The sequence below is a fragment of the Lissotriton vulgaris genome, chromosome 11 (assembly GCF_964263255.1).
Source record: "Lissotriton vulgaris chromosome 11, aLisVul1.2, whole genome shotgun sequence".
NCBI classification, from domain to species: domain Eukaryota; kingdom Metazoa; phylum Chordata; class Amphibia; order Caudata; family Salamandridae; genus Lissotriton; species Lissotriton vulgaris.
In genome coordinates this window covers 63,068,941-63,089,597 of record NC_141699.1, presented here as the reverse complement: position 1 = coordinate 63,089,597, position 20,657 = coordinate 63,068,941, and the positions used below count along the sequence as shown (strand labels likewise).

At 46.8% G+C, this 20,657-nt stretch overlaps 1 protein-coding gene across 1 annotated transcript in view; it reads right to left on the bottom strand.

Annotated features, from left to right (window-relative positions):
* The window catches only part of LOC147678968 (immunoglobulin lambda-1 light chain-like), a 163,392-nt gene that overhangs the window by 130,335 nt on the left and 12,400 nt on the right, over window positions 1-20,657 (bottom strand). Inside the window, exon 3 of the mRNA XM_086942695.1 lies at window positions 5,366-5,378. Coding sequence (XP_086798821.1) covers window positions 5,366-5,378 — 13 coding nt within the window. The remainder of the gene's footprint in view (window positions 1-5,365; window positions 5,379-20,657) is intronic.

Below are 20,657 nucleotides of genomic sequence, written 5' to 3'. Positions count from 1 at the left end.
TAACCAAAGGACTGAAGCATTCATATGAACAGAAGGTGGAGTCTCATGTGTCATCTAGGACAGATTAGGCAATATTTATCAGCAAATGTTGATGTATGGTCAGATGAAAGCAGTATTTTTCACTAATACATTAACCAAGCTGACAATAGAGTACTGTGAATGGTGGCTCAAGAAACACCATTACAGCTGCTTGGGGCTTTGATACGATTGTGGGACACTACAGATGCCAACTCTGCAGTGTATCTGATCTGACCACCAACACGAAAGAATTTACAGCTAATGGCCGAACCCACAAACTGAACAAACACACTAATTGCAGATCACAAAATGTAACCTTTGCAATCAAATGTCCATGCGATCTTATCTACATCGGACAGACAACACAAATGATCAAGCAGCGCATTATTCAGCACAAAAACAGGATTCATTGCAAAACACTGACAGCACCCTTGGTAACACACTACCTACAGCTTGGACATCTGGACACAGACATTTTCTGGCAAGTAATAGAGAAACCAACATTGCTGACTCGAGGAGGTGACATCAAAATTCTCCTAAACAAGGCTGAATGCAAATGGATGACCATCTGTGATTCGGTCAATCATGGACTTAATACAATTGACGAATGGAAGAGCACTGTTACCACCTGAGATGTCTGCCCACCCACTGCCATTCTGAATCTAATTCAGCTCTCTGCCCCTTTGGTCATATGATTATCACATTAATTGAGCCACCATTCACAGTACTCTATTGTCAGCTTGGTTAATGTATTAGTGAAAAGTACTGCTTTCATCTGACCATACATCGACGTTTGCTGATAAATATTGTCTAATCTGTCCTAGATGACACATGAGACTCCACCTTCTGTTCATATGAGTGCTACAGTCCTTTGGTTACCACTCTTGGAGCTAGATGGCCAATGTTACTAATGTACTAGCGGTCCCAAAAAATATTGTTGTAATTTTACTGTACAGCAAAGTATATATGCATACGACAATAATGTGTGTTTGTGTGGTTGTGTGTGTGGTTGTATGTGTGTGTGTGCGCGTGGTTTTATGTGTGTGAGCGGTTAGAGAAGGATGTATGTGGAAGAGAGAAGCAGATCAGCACAGCAGAAGAGAACAGGGAGTTAAAGAAGGAGGCGGTGGAAGGGAAGAGCAGATCAGCACAGGAGAAGAAAACAGGGAGTTAGAGAAGGAGGCGGTGGAAGGGAAGAGCAGATCAGCACGGGAGAACAGAACAGGGAGTTGGAGAAGGGGGCGGGGTGGAAGAGAGCTGCAGATCAGCATGGGAGAACAGACCAGGGAGTTAAAGAAGGAGGCGGTGGAAGAGAGCAGCAGATCAGCACAGGAGAGGAGAAGAGAACAGGGAGTTAGAGAAGGAGGCGGGTGGAGTTGTACGGTGGAGTTGGAAGGTGGATTTGGATTTGGAAGGTGGAGTTGGAGGGTGGAGTTGGAGGGTGTATTTGGATTTGGAGGGTGGAGTTGTAGTTGGAGGGTGGAGTTGGATTTGGAGGGTGGAGTTGGATTTGGAGGTTGGATTTGGAGGGTGGAGTTGGATGGTGGAGTTGGAGGGTGGATGAAGGGCCAGAAATATTGGGGCAGATTCATTGACTTGGTAAACAGTTTGCATCCCTGAGAAGCGCACTGCCGTCGGAGCTGCTGCCATAGCATCTTGGATGTCGCCGCTGTAGTTGTCGCATCGAGCGGAAGCTTCACGCATTGCGGAGAAGAGCGTCACCGCTGGAGCTGTTGCCGTCGCATCGTAAGGGTGTCGCCACTGCAGTCCACTCATAGAACCGAGAGTTTCTTGCATCCCCGAGAAGTGTGCCGCATCTGAAGATCTTCACGTCTTTCTTTCTTTGTATCTGAACTTTGCCGCCTTTCCCATCACTGCGACATTGTTTGTCATGGAAGCGCAACGCAACTTTAGGTACAGTGACGCAGAGTGTCGCATCTAAGAACTGAACTGAACTAAGCTTAAATCTACCATCTGAAAGTAATTATAGTGTGTATTTTTGTCATTTATGGTCTTGTGGTAACTCTATATAAAGTCTAATTATTTTTTATATAAAACCTGTGTGGTGTCCATTTGTAGTGTTGTCACTGGGTTACTGTATGCGGTCACAGCTCCTGAACTTACAATACCTCTGAAATAAGTCTTGACTGCTCGCGCCACGCAACCTAGAGGGTGAGCAGGCGTTATTTTAGGTTTGTAATCCCCTTGTCCTGACTAGAGGAGAGGGTCCCTACTTGTCACAAGTACCTACCTGTGCCAACTAGAGACCTCCAAATCTAATAATGAGCTATTGTTGGCTTTCAGTGATGTCCACAATTGCATCAATGGCTACCACGTTCCACAATTACTCTCTCTAGCAATCAATACCTTCAGAGCCATTAACTATAGTTGCAAAACTTCTGTATCAAAACCAATATTTTGTTTATTACTTTTGTTTGCCAAGTTTTTTGCCGGAACACAAGATACTAATTTTGACAGTATTTTATGTACAAACAATGCTGAAAATGCAATTCATGATATTTCAAAAGCGGTAGATTGGAAACATTTAACATATATTGTAGAACAAAGTAACCATGGCAAGGTTAAACATCTGGGACCACTCAAGTCAATAGGAAGAGCGGTAATATTAGTAGAGTCAAATAAAATGTTCTGACATGATTAAATAGCAGACCTTTCAGAGCTTAAAGCCCACAAACTTGAGGCGGGCAGGAAACGTCACATCCGGTGGAACGTGAGCGGGAGAGAGACACGGAAGGTAAGTGAAAGTACTGCATTATGGCACTAGTTTGACTTTATTTTAATTGTAAGATTTTTGTTTTTTAGTGATGTTTTAATAAGCAATTATTCAGTTAGGCTTGTGTACTGATGAAAGGCATAGGTCTGTTAAGGGAAGGAGTTCTCATAATTACTATTTTGAGCTTCTGTGTGTTTGTAACGCGAACTTCCTGGCGCTGATTTTACGCACATTTTGCACGTGTTATTTTATTACTCCTATTACGCATGCACGGACGTTCGTTCTCTACGTCTCCAGAGCAGCCACGTTTAACATTATATTGAGGTTAATAGTAAGATAAAGAAAAACTACAGGTCCCGACAGGCAAGCGGGCTGACTACAGATACATGTCTATCAGGATAGGGCATATTACATCTAGTTCACTGCTTTTGCTTAGTTTATTTCAATTCTGGCATTTTAACCAGAGATAAAGAGGTTGAACCACATATATGAGAGAAAGCAATGACACAGGCAATGAGGGACTGGTGAGAACATTGGCGATGGACTGTTACTTACTCTTGTTTTACTATTCACGGAGGCGGGTGTGATCTACGGACCTTGAGCTCCACCTTGCGGTTAAAAAACACTCGTTTGCTCTTGTGAAAGACCGAACGCGGACCCTCCGGGAGCCCCCTCGGCTTTCTTCCCTTCTTTTCATCAGGATGTAGTTTGGGCTTCCTGTTTCGGGTCAGGAACCTCACATTTCCAAATTATTCTCTCTGTTGTCCATAGCTGCCAGGGTTTGAGATTGCTATGTGTGACATTGTCATAATTTCAGAGTAATTATGATTGACATTTCAATAACTAAAGTAACACTTTCTCGCGAGCAAAATCAAGCAATGAAGATGAGGGAAACATTAACATATGTGAAAATACACCCATTTGAGACTGGCAGACAGTGACTGCAATTAATGCAGACGAGCTGTTACTTTACTTACAGTACAAGCTGATTAATGGATGGCAGCACGCTGCGCTCCTCCAAAACAAAACATAAAAAGCAGTGAAAATAAAGTTATTCATTCATATAAGGATTATTCCCACAATTGTATATCATATCTTATAATGCATTTATATTTTCCAATCCAATAAATATTGTTTTATTGGAGAATGCTTGCCTGATATATTTTAGCTAAAGGTGACTACGTCCATTATATTATGAAAATGTATACATGATAATGTGTCCAATTATAAATTGATTCCTGCTAAGTAAATCAGTGCTATTCTCATCGTTGTTGCTCTGCTCTCTGGCTCTTTCCTGGCCCTTTTCATCTTGCACAGTTTGTCTCTTTTCACCTGTCAGCGTTTTGCTTACCATGGGGCAGATTTACGACTTCTGGCACATCTCTGCTAATCAGCAGGGATGCGCCAGAAGAGTTGCGACGCATCTGCCCACCCGTGCGCCACCACTGATGCGCCACATTTACAATGCGGCGCACCGTGGCGCTCGGATGGGCAGATGTGTGACAAATCCCCGGCGGAAATGCGGCGCATTGCTGGAGTTGCGTCGCAAGCGCAACGCAGCTCCAGCAACGCTCGGGGGTGCCCTATCTCTAACATGTTGCGTCAATCCTTACGCCTGCTGAAAACAGGCACAGGGTTTTGACGCAGAATGGCCCTAAAAGTGACTGAGTGAAATCTAGTAGATTTCACTCAGCCACTTTTAGGAGGCGTTCCTGCACCGGAACGCCTCCCCCTGCGATGGAACGCCTTCTTATGGCGCAGGGCTTTACAACGTGATGCATCTCCCAGATGTGTCATGTTGTAAGTACCCCGCACCATGACGCTGGATTTGAGCCACCGCTGCGTCACAAAAGTGACGCAACGGCGGTGTAAAAGAGGCGCAGCGGCTTGTAAATCTGCCCCTATGTGTCTACTTCTCCTCGTTTGTTCCATATATTTCAGTGCCTGTTTCTCCCCTGCCCCATGTCTCTTCCTCATTCTTGCTCAGCACCTGCTTTCCCTTGCTCTTTCATCTCTCCCAAGTCTCACCCTTTTCCTCTCAGCTTCAACCTTACTCTCTCTGACACCTCTGCAACTTCATTGCTCTCCAGTGCCTTATTATACAATCTTCCTCTTCCTATCTTGGCTAGTCTCCACCTCCCTTTCTCTCTTTGTCTTAGTGTCTTGTCATAGCCTCCTGAAAAAATGAGGTAGGGGATATTCTTCCCTCGCCCATCCTGTCGTGCTCTGTGACATGAAACTCTCAGGTTGCATGAAACACTGGTCTGAATGAGAGGGGAACATCGTTTACAAAGAAACTTTTACCACGCACTACCATTACAACGCAGGAATTACAACGAAAGTCGTTACAACGACTTTCGCTGGAGGGCGCTGTTGGATAGGGAATAGTTTAATTTTCTATCCAACACCTTCCCTACTATCCACGGGGACTGGAGTTGGAATAGAAAATGAAACTATTCCACTATCCAGCGCCCCCAACGCAAGTCGTTGTAACGACTTGCATTGTTATACCTGTGTTGTAAAGGCATGCGTGGTAAAATCATGCGTTGAAACGTCATATAACCAAATGAGACAGTATTTGAATAAGGTGGGATATCCCCAGAGACCTATGACTCCCTAATATGACCTTTTACACACATCAAGTGTGGTCAGAGCAGACAGCATGTGAATATGTGCCTGTCATGTCTAGTGTGGTTTGTCCTTCAAAGAGAACACTGCTACCTTCTTTTTACTTTTGGTGCAGTCACAAGTGGTGCCTGCTGAAGCTACAGCTACAACAAAAAACAAAGCAGCTGAAGTTAATGCGTGTGGCATGCAAACTGTACAAAAGGAGCTTATAGCTCACTATTGACCCAATATGCATGCGCTGCATGGAGGGCCGGCACTGCAGGATTGACAGTCCTGTGGGGGGTAAGGCAATGGGAGGCTCTGAGTACAAAAGACCCATTGGCCTGTTTTATTCCGTGGAGCATACCTCACCAGGCCACAAGGCAAATGCACCTGTCTGAACCACATGCTAATTTTCCAACTACATTCCTCTCGTTCCGCTGTTTTTTCTCTAGATGTTTCACTTCCTTTGAAAGTTTTAAACAACAGCTCTTTCCGGCACCACAGCTTTCTTATTTTTAACAATGTGTCAGTCTGAAGAGTGCTGATGCTAGAATTTTGGCTGTGTGGTACCAGCATCTTTTCAGAGTTGAGCACTAGGCACACAGACACACATGCTTCACCTCACAAGTGTGTAAAAGGGCACAATTCATATACGCGCATACCTTGAGTCAGAGTCTACCGTACATATGTTTATTCTTTACACTCACACGCAAATACATTGTGACTGGCATGGAATTCTTGAGTTTTATTTTACTGACCTGGGGACCAGGCTGCAGCTCTATGGCACGAGGCCACAACTCCGGCAGCAGCTACAAGTCTGCCCGGGATTGGTATCAAGTGTTCATTACCATGCTGGAAGCCCCATGCGGCCGCGTAGCACAACGCGGTCAGACCTGCAGCAGAGGCGGGCTCTGGCTTCCAAAGTTTAAACTATGCCATGCCCTCACCCTCCCACATCCTATAGGTGTATGGGATTCACAGACAGTGTGTTCTGGCAGGATGACTCAACAGTATTGATTTGGGTATAACTTACTCAACACACGAAGACTTCCTGAGTGAATAAAATGTGCTGCAGCTCCAGGGTCACGTGACGGGTGAATGTTTTACAGTGTAGCCAGCTACGCAAGCCCCCAAACCTGCCGCAAGCAGCAAGCATTGTAGGGACGCGCTGCTGCCTGCTAAGAACTCTGTCAGTGTATGGTGTAATTAGTGCTGGGCTCGGCTTGCTAAGGAAGCTCTATAACCCATCCCTGCGGAGCTACTTATCACGCTAGCGGGAGGGGTCCGCGCGTGGCGCCGCAGTGCTGATGATGAGCTTGGCTCGTCATGCAGCACGATGGCGCTGTGCTGATGACGAGCTGAGCTCGTCATGGCCCCGCCTGCTCAATGGAACATCCAGCACAGCGGGGTAATTATCCCCGGGTCGGCGTTCCGCGGAGGCCATGACACGCTCAGCTCATCATCAGCACAGCGCCACCGTGCTGCATGACGAGCTGAGCTTGTCATCAGCACCAAAAAGGTTAAATGCATGACAATGTATTTCAGTGCAGCTGAAATGCGTTAGTCTAATGCCTGATGGTTGTGAATACAGAAAGAGGTTTCTAACACAGGCTCGGAATCTGGCTATCTACTAGCTTAGTGAATATTCACTGCCATCTCTGGTTCCAAGAGCGGCATGAGATTAATCAGTGAGGCCTGCCCTCTGCGGTGAAAGTCTAAACTGCCTCTGCCTGGACAAAACACTTATGAAATAACACGGGTTTGTTTGAAAACAGCGTTTGAGTTGCAGGAGGTGACATGGTGTTTGGGCTGGCTTCAGCATTCCATTCGACCACTGAGAACTGGATACAGCTGTGGATTTAAGATCTCACATGGTCAAGGAACCTGGCTTCCGCCCCATGGTCCGTGATGAGAGTGGTGCACACGCCTGGGTGGTGAGAAACCTGATGGAGACACCAACTCACAGATCTTACATACCGACTGCCTGTGTGTATACTGGGAGTCTTTGACATTCCCACTGTTGCCTGAAGGAATATAACAGGTCATGCATAAACACACCAGAGAGACAGTTGCCTACCCACCTGCATAGAGCCTGGATACCCTCACGGGTGATTAGCGCGCTATATAACATAACATAATATAACAAGTGTTACCGTAGCCAGAACATGTAAAAGGCACTGCCAATCAAAACATAGACCCACCACAGAATAAGATTTATATAATGCCTGCTGTTTTCTAAAACCACTGACTCTGTCTCCATGCCCTTGGCGAACCTGACTTCAGTAGACTTGCAGCCTGATTCATGAAAACCGGAATCTGCGATTCTCAATTAGCGATTAACTGCGAATCGCAATTGAGAAATTGCAGAACGGAATTCATGATGTTTTGCGATAAAAAAAACGATTCGCACGCGGCCGCAAAAGCCGTTTGCGATTATCAATAATCGCAGAAAAATCGCAATTCCGGCTACATCCGTGTCGGAATTGCGATATCGCAAATAGCGATATCGCTAATTGCGAGATCGCAAAAAGCGAGATCGCAAAATCGCGAGTTCGGGAAAACGGGAAGTCGCATTTCGAGCACAGTGATGACATCACAACCAGGAAGCAGCCAGTTCCCATCCCCATTCACCACAGTGAGGCAGACCTTGAGTCAGCAACTGGGAGAGCTCCTGCAATTCTGCTTGGATTACTACTGTGATACTACACTGCAGCTATGTCTGAGGTGGCAGTTCCTGGGCCCAGCAACACCACAGGGCGGAAGAGAAAGTTAAAGTTCTCCGAGCAGGAGCAGGAGCACTTAATAGAAGGGGTGGTGGCGAACCACTCCAAACTGTTTGGGAAGGACTCAAGGAGGGTGCCCGAGCAGGAAAAACGCAGGATCTGGCTGGGCATTGCGTCCACGGTGAACTCTGTGGGTGTGGCCGATAGGTCACTGGACGAACTTAAGAAACGCTGGTACGACCTCCAAGGTTGTGCCAAAGAGAAGGTAGCTGAGAGGCTTGGAGAGTCCCTGGCCACTGGAGGGGGAGGACCTACAGTCCCTCCAAACACCCCCTTGGAGGATCAAGTAGAAGACACGCTGGAGACTGAGGCGTGCATCAGAGTGACCCGTCTGGACTCATCCCGCCCCACCCAAGACATCCAAGGTAAGTGGCATGCGACTGCGACCCTGTCCCCTATGAATGGCCATGACCATATAGCCTCCCATAATGTTCCATAGTCATGCCATCGTTGCACATCAGGTAATGCCCTAAAGCATTATGGGACATGTAGTGTGGCCACAATGTAGAGCACCACAATGCAGCCAGACAGGTTCCAAAGTACGCAAAGCCATAGGCAGTCAGGGAATGTCACCCAGCATGCCTGTAGCAACTGAACGTGTGACAGATACATGCAACTAATGAACGTCCACTTCCCCTCACAGGTGGCGCAGACAGCAGCGACAGCGAGAGGCTGCAAATAGATGAGGAAGCCCAGGATGAGGAGGAGGTGCCACCACATACACAGCCTCCAGCCCCTGCCGCAGCAACAACTCCTGCAGCCAGGTCCACCACCAGTGTGCCTCCTGCGTCTGGCGCAGCAACTACTCCCGCAGCCAGGCCCACTACTAGTGTGCCCCCAGCCTCTGCCGCTGCAACTACTCCCGCAGCCAGGCCCACTACTAGTGTGCCCCCAGCCTCTGCCGCTGCAACTACTCCCGCAGCCAGGCCCACTACCAGTGTGCCTCCAGCCCCTGCTGCACCAGCAATGCCTACCGTGACACCACCAGCAGCTGGTGCTTCAACATCAGGGCCCGCGACAGCGGCAACACAGCGGCCACCCACTGTGTCAGGCCAGCAGAGCAGGCGTGGCAGGTCTCGCCTGCAGACCACTGCACCTATCACCAGGAGGGGGAATGGACAGCGGCTGGCGAGAATGAGTGTGGAACGACGCATGCTCCGTATTCATCAGCTGCAGGCACGCTGGCAAGGTGCCATACAGCTTCAACTATACAACATTGGCAGCAATGTGGCCGGAGTGGGGGACCGGATGGACCGCATGACGGCAGCCATGGCAGGTGTGGGGGAGGTAATGGCCCGCATGCTGCTGCCATGGAGGCCAACACTGCTGCAATGACATCGCAGCGCAACGCAGCCTGCCGCCGCCACCGTCAGCTATTGACACGGCTGACGGCCTACACCAGGTCCAATTATGTAATAGGCAATGCCACCTCACAGTTATCGCGCCGGTCCCTTGCGCAGCAGCAGCTCATCCAGTGCTGCGAGGATGTGGCCAGGGTCCTTGAGCACCTGACCACTGCCGTGACAGCACTTCACCCTCCTCTACCTGCCACTGTTAGGGGTGATGATGCCAGTGAGGGGACATCGAGTGTGAGCAGCCACTCTGCCTCACACGTACGGGCACTCAGACGCAGCACCAGGCCCACTGCAGGAACACGCGCCTTGGATGAGGAAGAGCCGCAGAAGCGCTTGGGTGGTTCGCGCCGGAGGCGCACATGACTTCATAGGACTTGTACAGACACAGGCTGCGCATAAGCCTGCCCTGTGAATTGGACACAGCAGTATGCTGAAATACTGTTAGCAATGGCAAAATTGAAACTGGTATCATTATTGTGAATGAAACAATAATATTTAATTTAGCATCACACATTGGCGTTGTGTCATTATTACATTTTGCATGCAAATGTGATTTGTGGGGTGAGGGTAGAGGGTGCACTAGAAACTGTTCAGTGTGATGTGGTTGCTTCGTCTGTGGCCTTCAGCTGGGTTCTCCCCGCGTGCATGGTGCGCATGTGCAGGTGGCCGGTCGTCCCCTTCCGATTCACTGCCAGAGATGTCGACAGGTATCCGGTGCTTGGTAGCAATGTTGTGTAGGATAGCACAGACAGCCACAATGCGGCAGCACACTTCAGGACTGTAGTACATGGCCCCACCTGTCTTGTGAAGTATGCAGAATCTGCTCTTCAGTAGGCCAAAAGTTCTCTCAATGCAATTCCTTGTGCGTATGTGTGATACGTTGTAACGCCGTTGCTGTGGTGTAGCAGGGTTGAGGTATGGGGTGAGGAGGTATTCACGCAGGGCGTAGCCACTGCCACCTGAATGAGAGGAGCAGAGGGTGAGTGCCTGTGCAGCGCAGCTACTTAATCGCAATGTGACATTGTGGGCAAAGTGTACTTACCAAGTAGGTGTCCTTCCCCGAAGTCTCCCCTGACCAGTCGTGTGTGGAGGCCGCTGTGCCGGAATATGAATGAGTCATGTGTACTCCCCGGGTACTGTGCCACTATGTCCGTGATGTATGTCTTTGCATTGCAGACCATCTGGATGTTGAGGGAGTGGTGGGACTTGCGATTGCGGTACATGTCCTCCGTAGCAGCAGGTGGGCAAATGTGGACGTGGGTACAGTCAATGCATCCTATCACGTTTGGGAAACGGGCGACATTGTAGAATTGTAGCTTGGTCTCATCCAATTCCTGTTGGCTGGTGGGAAATTTGATGTGGTGATGTAGCTGGGTCAGCATTGCATCAAGGAAACTACGTAGGCAGCGGGACATGGTGGGCTGGGATATCCCCCCAGCTGCCGCAACTATCCCCTGGAAGCTCCCAGAGGCCAGGAGGTGCAGGCTACACAATACCTGGACATGTGTTGGGACGACATTGGTCCGCCTTGTTGGGTGCTGCATCAGGGGGTCAAGGTCCTGTATTAGCTTGATGATCATAGCCCCATTCAGCCGGTACTTTGCGTATATTTGCTCTCTGGTTTGGCCCAGCAGGGTGACCCGCTGGCGGAATATCCTGTCCTGGATTCTGCGTCTCCTCCTTGCTGCTCGCTGTAGCCTTCGCCGCCTGACCACCATGTACATTCCTGGCATTGTGAGACTCCTTCTGCTGATGCTGCTTCTCCTTAAGTGTGTTTGGTCAGGCCTGCACCAGTTACTGATTGGCCAACTGTTTTTCAATTTTTTTTTTACTATGGGTTTGATGGTTACCACCTGCTTTGGGTTGTCCTTAAATTGCGCCTCGCAAAATGCGATTTTGGGTTTTTTCGCTATTTGCGATTTTTCATAAATACCGATTGCGAGTAATGTGCGATTTCGCTATTATTTTCGCAGGATCCGTGAATGCTCTCTATTTCCGATTCGCAAATGGTCTCCTGCCGGGATTCTGCAAATATTTTTGTGAATTCGCAAATCTGTGTTTGCGAATTCGCAAATTCCATGGTGAATTCCGATTATGGGAATTGCGCCCGCGATAGCATTTTCGCAGCTATTGCGAGCACAATTTTGCTTCATGAATCAGGCTGTTGGTTCTTGACAGCAGGACCCACAGAGCGATCTTGCTTCACAGGCCTGCACAATTACTAATAGGTGCCACCAGTCATGGAGGTACAATCAAAAACAATGTCCCAATAGGTGAAAATAAACAGTCAATTAAGCATGCATGCACATCGCATTGCTGAAAGGAAAGAAGGAGAACAAGACAAGGTAGTCAATCATCTTATTTATGATATACGTTCATGGTCAGTAATACACAGTTATTAAGCAGCACTGCATAAACTCAATTAAGTGACAACCATATAAAACTTGGTGCTCTACAAAAGTGACTGCTGTGAAAGTGGCGACACAAGTGAGGGAATAGACAGCATGGACAGCGCACTGTGAACAAGGTGCAAGTTATCTACAGTGGGTGGCTCATATTATGTGACAAAGTGATATCACAGATTACAGATTTTTTCATTATTTGAACCACATTAGTAAAGTACGCCAATTAATAAGCTGTAAAGTCGACGGCGTTTCTATCCACGTTAGTAAGGATCGTCATCAGGACTTGGTTGTCTGACTTGGGGCGTGCTGCAAAGGAAAGAGAGTGTATCAGGGACTGGGTGATGGAAAGCGGGGATACCAGGGGACGTGAAGATGGGGGTATGAAGGTATTTACCTGGGAAGGAGCTTGGTATAGGAGCGATCAGGAGCGATCGTCAGGAATGAATTAGAAGCCTGCGCGGGGGCACTGTAATTAAAAAACCAGAGTAATGTTTAAGTATTACTCGTCAGTGATTCAATGTGGTGATAATATGAGGTACCCGGAAGGCATGTATACATACAGGCTCTGGAGGGCTGGGCCGTCGTCTGCAATCCACCAAATTTCTGCACGTGTCCTGTAGAGAGGAGAAACGGGAACGGGGCAATCAATATGCATGGAAACACGCTGACCAGTGTTGGAGGTAGTAGTGGGGGCATAGAGCCGGCGGGTGCGGGCTCCAATAGTAGTTACCTCAAAATCTTCGTGCTGATACCGGACTAAATCCTGTGGTCTGCGGAACGCTGGCGTTCGTGCTGGAAGGTGATTTACTTCCGCGTGTGGGCAGGGGATGGGGCGTGATCTAGGAGCTGGACAGAGGGGGCGAGAGGCGGGGAACAGGGAGGGGCGGGAGGCGGAGAAAGGGCAATGACGTGAGTAAACACCAGTGACTCTGTTGCTTTGGTGATATCGTAAGGGTGACCAGGGTATATTTACACATATACATTCATTTCCGGTTAACAATTTGATATTGTGCTTGGAATTAACCACATCGTACACAATACATCGCGGAAGTGCTCTGAAGCATATGTGAATTCACTCGAAATTGTATGATATAACGAGTAGGGCATGATTGTGTGGTTATCAAAGCCAGGTGAAAGAATGTGCATTATACATAACTAATCATAAGCAGTTACATAATATCTGTACGGGTGGCCAGGAAACGACTGCAACATGAGGGGTGCCTCGGTTCATATAAACGTGATACAATTAAAAGATGCAGGATTATATATTTATTGTAAATAGGTAAATGGCAGTTCTTAGTAGTAGAAACATTTCTCCTAACACTATGCTGAAGCTATATTAAGGGGGGGGAGAAGGTGGGATGGGGAAGGGGAGGGAGGGGGGGCGGGGGGCGGAAAAAGGGGGGGTAAAGGGTGGGAGGAAGGGGCGATGGGGTGTTTGAACAGAAAAGAGGGCGGCTAAAAAATTCGGGGGTACTGATTACAGAGTCAGAAGGAGGGCTTAATAGTTTCACGTGGTGACAGTACTATTCCACTCATCGATTGTTTTGAGGCCAGTGTGTGTAGCCTGACTTTCAACACAAAAGAATTCAAATTCAATGACCGCTCATACAAGCTGAAAAATCACACGAACTGCAGATCGCAAAACGTCATCTATGCGATAAAATGTCCATGCGAACTTCTCTACATCGGCCAAACAACGCAGATGATCAAGCAACGTATCATCCAGCACAAAAGCAGGATAAACTGTAAAACACTGACGGCACCTCTAGTGGCACACTATCTAGAATTGGGACACGTGGACACAGACATTCTTTGCAAGTGGTGGAGAAACCCACTCTGACGATCCGTGGAGGGGATATCAAATCCCTACTTAATACAGCAGAATGCAAATGGATGACCATTTGTGATTCGGTGAACAATGGCCTCAACACAATCGATGAGTGGAATAGTACTGTCACCACGTGAAACTATTAAGCCCTCCTTCTGACTCTGTAATCAGTACCCCCAAATTTTTTAGCCGCCCTCTTTTCCGTTCAAACACCCCATCGCCCCTTCCTCCCACCCTTTACCCCCCCTTTTTCCCGCCCTCCTCCCCCCGCCCCCCTCCCTCCCCTTCCCCATCCCACCTTTTTCCCGCCCCCTTAATATAGCTTCAGCATAGTGTTAGGAGAAATGTTTATACTACTAAGAACTGCCAGTTACCTATTTACAATAAATATATAACCCTGCATCTTTTAATTGTATCACGTTTATATGAAGCGAGGCACCCCTCATGTTGTAGTCGTTTCCTGGCCGCCCGTACAGATATTATGTAACTGCTTATGATTAGTTATGTATAATGCACATTCTTTCACCTGGCTTTGATAACCACACAATCATGCCCTACTCGTTTTATATCATACAATTTCGAGTGAATTCACATATGCTTCAGAGCACTCCCGCAATGTATTGTGTACGATGTGGTTAATTCCAAGCTCAATATCAAATTGTTAACCGGAAATGAATGTATATGTGTAAATATACCCTGGTCGCCCTTACGATATCACCAAAGCAACAGAGTCACTGGTGTTTACTCACGTCATTGCCCTTTCTCCGCCTCCCGCCCCTCCCTGTTCCCCGCCTCCCGCCCCCTCTGTCCAGCTCCTAGATCACGCCCCATCCCCGCCCACACGCGGAAGTAAATCACCTTCCAGCACGAACGCCAGCGTTCAGCAGACCACAGGATTTAGTCCGGTATCAGCACGAAGATTTTGAGGTAAATACTATCGGAGCCCGCACCCGCCGCCTCTATGCCCCCACTAGTACCTCCATTACCAGTCAGCCTGTTTCCACGCATATTGATTGCCCCGTTCCTGTTTCTCCTCTCCCAGGTAAATACCTTCATACCCCCATCTTCACGTCCCCTGGTATCCCGGCTTTCCATCACCCAGTCCCTGATACCCTCTCTTTCCTTTGCAGCACGCCCCAAGTCAGACAACCAAGTCCTGATGACGATCCTTACTAACGTGGATCGAAACGCCGCCGACTTTACAGCTTATTAATTGGCGTACTTTACTAATGCTGTTCAAATAATGAAAAAATCTGTAATCTGTGATATCCCTTTGTCACATAATATGAGCCACCCATTGTTGATAACTTGCACCTTGTTCACAGTGCGCCGTCCATGCTGTCTATTCCCTCACTTGCGTTGCCACTTTCACGACAGTCACTTTTGAAGAGCACCAAGTTTTATATGGTTGTCACTTAATTGAGTTTATGCAGTGCTGCCTAATAATTGTGTATTACTGACCATGAACATATATCATAATTATGATGATTCACTACCTTGTCTTAAACTTAAAGAGTGTTCTCCTTCTTTCCTTTCAGCAATGCGATGTGCATGCATGCTTAATTGACTGTTTATTTTCACCTATTCGGACATTGTTTTTGATTGTACCTTCCTTACCCAGTCCTAATCAGGTATATGGGTCATACTCCTGTTAACTGTATTTTACCAGTCATGGAGAGCACGTGACTTTGACGTCAGCAAACCTGACTCAAATCTTGCTGAGGCATCACCAAGGAATTCCTCCAGGATTTGCAGCTGAATTGGTTGTTCGCCAGATGACTTGAACTTATTTTATTGATGACTGTAATATATTAGGTTGATATGAGCTTGATTCAAATGCGAGACCTACATGTTTCGCACAGAACTCTGCAGGGTCTGCATCAGGCCACTGAAGCCTACAGATCAGGCTGCATTCTTGGTGTTCCTGCTTGTTCTACTTCTATCATACTCAGTGTCGTCACTTGCCTTTTCTTTTGTAAATTTTTGTTTGATTCCTAAATATATGACCTTACCTAGAAATAATAGTTGGCCTCCTTTACATATTTCAATCAACTATACTAATTTTGCATAACACTTTTTTGAGGCTGCTGATGGGCTGTTTGAGAAGTATTTTCAATTTCATTGATACAATGTGAGAAGAGACAGTTTCTTTTATTTGAACAACTTCCGTTCTCTGCTAATTACACATATTCGATTTACATCATGGATTACGTTAAAAAACAGATTAGCCATCTTCTCTTCAGAGGTTTTTTTGTATGGTTTAGGTTGGGGTACTTTTTCTGTAAAGACAAACAAAGTTCACTTATGTGAAAATACATGATACAGCAGGGTAACTGGTAGTTTGTTATATTTTATGTCTGATGAAAATCGAAATTGCCGCTCTGAGCCCGTATCACGGAGCCGCCCGGGCACAGGTTTGCTTCTGTGCACAAGTGAACAGTGTAGATGTGTCATAAAGACATCTACAAGTCAGGACTCCTGTAGACGATTACACAACAAAGAAGCACAGAGCTAATCCAAGTATCTATGTTGCTCTGGATGTGGTACATGTGCTAACATATGTGGTTAGTGCATGTGCTCAGGATCTTGAATGTTTTTGAGAAAATCAATCACAGTTTACTTCTGCACCTCTGCTCACTTGCCACAGTAACATAATATATCACTGTGATACAATGTTACATGCAGTCCCTCTAGGAAAGTCTGTCTCTAATATCCTTACTACAGCTGAGTTGTGATGTCTCTAAACACCTGTAGTAACGAAATGGCATTGCTGTTCAACTTTTATGTTATTACAGTGTGAGTTGTGACATCAGAATGCTTTTGTGTGAACCAGCTACAATGTTAAAGGGAGTTCACAGAGCATAATTAAAGCTGCAGTTTAGGCAACAAAAACAAGAACTGGCTTTGACTTCTGGTCTATTTTCCTAAAACAAACAGTGATCAGCAGAAATGAGATATTTATATTTCTGACAACAGTATTATTTTTACTACTTACAATTTACGTGCTCGGATAGATTTGATTATACTCTTGGTGAATCTCGTACCAAGAATCACATAAAGGGGCAAGCCTATGCTTTAACTACTAAAGTGCTGAATACGCTGTGAATAAGCCTTGAGGAAGCCTGCAAAGGGCGAAACACGCGTCAGCTGTGAAGCAGTTTGTTTTACAGAAATAAAAACTGCATTTTCTACACAACGCGACTCTCTTGGATTGGAAAGGAGTGTCTCTGCGAGATTACGAATTGGAGAAAAGTTCTGACTACACAAGGATAAAAGTGACTTTATGTGATGTGCACTGGTGTATTTGTTCTTATTAATATGATATTCAGCAACGCTGTTGGTGGGCAGATAGTCCTTTTCTAATTTTTGAGGTGGATAAGCATTTAACACCAAGGTTGCACTCAATACTCAACATTTGAATCTCACATTTAGATGAATTGTTTTTATAAGAAGGGGACATGATTTGATGTGCAGATATGGAATAGCAAATCCACCTTCTTGTGATTTTTGTATGATTTAATACTACACTATTACATTCCGAATACAGAGTGATACCCCTGATGATGATTCCCCCTTACCCGATGGGTGCCACTCCTCTCTCTCCTCGCAATGCTGTTTCCCACAAGAGCGACTCTCTCTAGCATAGTTCCCCAGTAGGCTTTAGTAGAAGCATGAAGCATTAAAAAGGCTAGGGAGAAGATTATGTTTCCCCACAAGATCAAATGTGTAGTCTTTTTATTTTCTGCACTTGAGCCCACTGTTGTAGTGAGGCAGAAAATAGTCTTAAATCCTCCAGCTCACGCCAGCGCACTGCAGGGAGCTTGATCCAAACACAGATGGAGGCCGGCAGTACTCACATTCATTCACAGCAGCCCCTGTAGGGGAGTCAGATGCTGCTTGCATCCTGAGTGAGTATGACCTCTTTGGTCAGAGGGATGCCACACAGCAGGCCCAAGGTGTTGTTATGTGGGTGTCCCCAGCAGGCGAGGGCACTTCTGGGCTGATGCAGACATAGGTCGAAGCAGTTACAACCCACCCTGGACCGATACATATGGCAAGGCAGATTCAGCTCTCCTTAGGATGCCCTGCATAGCAGACAGTTGGATCCCTGATGTGGGTCTATACATACATCCAGGCATATGCAGCCCACCGCCTGGCAAGGGAGAAGCAGCCACCTCAAGGCTATACTTATGGCAGGCAGTTTCAATCCTGACTTGACTTGTGCCAATATGCACTTCTAGGCAGATGGAGCAAACCTGGCTTAATGCACTTGGAAAGGTAGATACAGCCCTGACTCGGGATGATGTATGGATGTACTCAGTTTTTTCAGTTCTTGCAGGTAAACATGGAGAGACATCAGGAGACCCGCTGCACTGGTTGCTCCTGGGTTTGCTTTCTAAATCAGTCCTCATTCTCAGGGTGCCAATGGTGGCTGGCAAGTCCCCAGAGTGGGGGGGGCAGAGGGGTACATAAAAAAATGAAAGCCACTTACCTTTTATACAAGCACAACATCCTCCACGAGGCAGGCAGGCCCCCAAGCCAATCCTGGCACTGCTCTCATGGAGCATGAAAGCAGTGCTAGGATTGGTGGGAGCGGCCTCTATCAGCGCTTACAAGAGCACTGGAGGCCTTTGCCTTCTCTAAAATGCAGTCTTAAAACAGCTGGGTAAGAGTGGTTTAAAATTTGCACTCCTCGCTCGCCGTTGCAAGACGGCCTTCCAAAGAGAAATGCGCATTATAAACTCCAGAGCACAAAGTTCCATGCTGTCACTCAGCAGCATTGGCCCGCCCCAACCTGATACTCAGTTCGGGATGGGTCGGTTGCTGTAAAATAAAATGGTAATAAATAAACGTTATTACCATTTTATTTCTCAGCTCTGGCCTGTGGCTTTTGTTTGTGTGGCAGTGCCCCTCCATTCAAATGGAGGTGCCGCCTCTGCTGGGTGCGCATCAGGCATGGAATACACTGGCCTTCATCTCCCTGACAGTCTCTCTTCCTGCAGGACCTGGGCAGACTCCTTCCCTGCTTCAACAGGTAGGTTGACTTGTAGGCACTTAGCAGACCCTCTGGTCTTGCAGCCAAAAGTGAATACATCAGATGATGTCCTCTCGCCCTTGGAAGACTGGCTGTCAGCACTCGTCACTCAACAGATCTTCGAATACTCTGTGGAGTGCTCTTGTCTTTGGTCAAAAGAATGTGGAACTGAAACAGAATGGCATTTTTTGGACCCCACTTTTGTAGACCTTTCCCGGCCGAGAATGTGGACACACTGTCTCAAACTTCAGAACCGGTTTTGGGTGGTTCTCTTACAAGTGTCCCTCCGTGGCTGCTATCTAGACACAACCTTTGAGTAAAGTGAAGTTTCTCACAGTATTCAGCACCGCAGGACTGTCTCCAAACTGGGGCACCTACAACATGGGCATAATGAAGTGGCAGCTTTCTGAACCTGGCTATCATCAACCTGTCAGATGCAGGAAGCACGGGTAGACAAAAGAGCAGACCCAACCTTGAAATGTCCTCACAATAAACAACAGAAACTGCAGTTATTTCGCTTACCCCTACAACCAATCAAATAGCAGTGCTCAGGAAGAAATTATCAGCCACCCCTTGCTAATAAGGTACTCATGGAAACTTCTAAAGGTAGCCTGTCTCCATCCTCATCAATTCAGTATCTGGATATCGACCCTCCGGCTACAGGAATGCAGCGAGTACACCTCCACTGCCTGGGGAAGCCGTTCTCATCCTCAATCATGCCCCTAATCTTAAAGGGGTCCCACTGGTGTCAGTATTCAGGCTCAGACATATTCGGAGTTCTACTTCTATACGTACTACGCATACACACTAAGAGAATTTAGGTCGTTGATTGAATGGGGTAACCCCCATTCAAGAAACAGCCACGATCCCTGTTAGGATGAGCCACAAAAGTCACTAAGTTAACCTGTGCTTAACCCTTGGCAGCTTCGCACAAAAAGCAGTCAGGCTTATCTTAGAGGCAGTGTAAAGAGTTTATGCAGCACACAAAAAGTAATAAAGTGAAAACACACACAATAAAAAACTGACACCAATTTTAGAAACAAATGTAATAAATTGACACCAAAACCACAAAAACCCAATCAGTAGAACTGGAGTTATGAATTTTTAAAGTTTAAGTTAAAACACTAGAACTCATTGTACGGCCTGGGGCCCTGCTGGTTAGCAGCTCCACGCAGCTCGAGATGAACGTGCACTGCTGTTTGTCCTTTGGCCAGCAGCGGTCAGGGAAAGGTAAGCGCAGTGGGGTGGGGAGGAATGCAGTGGGGGTATGTCGACAGATGATGGAATAGGAGTTATTTATTTATTTAATTTGCCCTATTCTGTCATCTGTCCACATCCCCCCCACTCCGCCCCACCGCGCTTACCTGCACCGGTCGCTGCTGCATGGGGCCATATTCGGCCTGGAGCTGCAGCATATTATGGGCTCATCAGACCCAGGCCGAGATTCACCCCAGGCAGCTTTACTTTCGCAAATGGAATTGGGAGGGGTTTGCAGGCAAAGAAGGCCCAGTTATCTTTTGAAGGGCCCTGTATTTCTTTAAAGAAAATAATGTATATTTTGAATTGCTGTAATTATACCATTTGCACTTAAGTGTTCAAGCCACACCATTTTCTTTCTCATGCAGTGATTTCTTCTATCGTCAGTGCAGCTTGTTTGAGGGGCAGGGCAGTTCCTGATTATAAAATAGCCTGCAATGACTCTACAAAAAGCCTATCTCTATCAAAACATGTGTAGTCTTTGGTTTTTCCATATGTTTTCCTTTGCATTTTTGCTTCTCTACTGATGTCACATTGTTGTTATATATCCTTTCTTTCAATAAAGCTTTCAAACATAAAAAAAACATGTGTGGCTTGGACATAATAAAGTGAAAACATGACAGTCACAA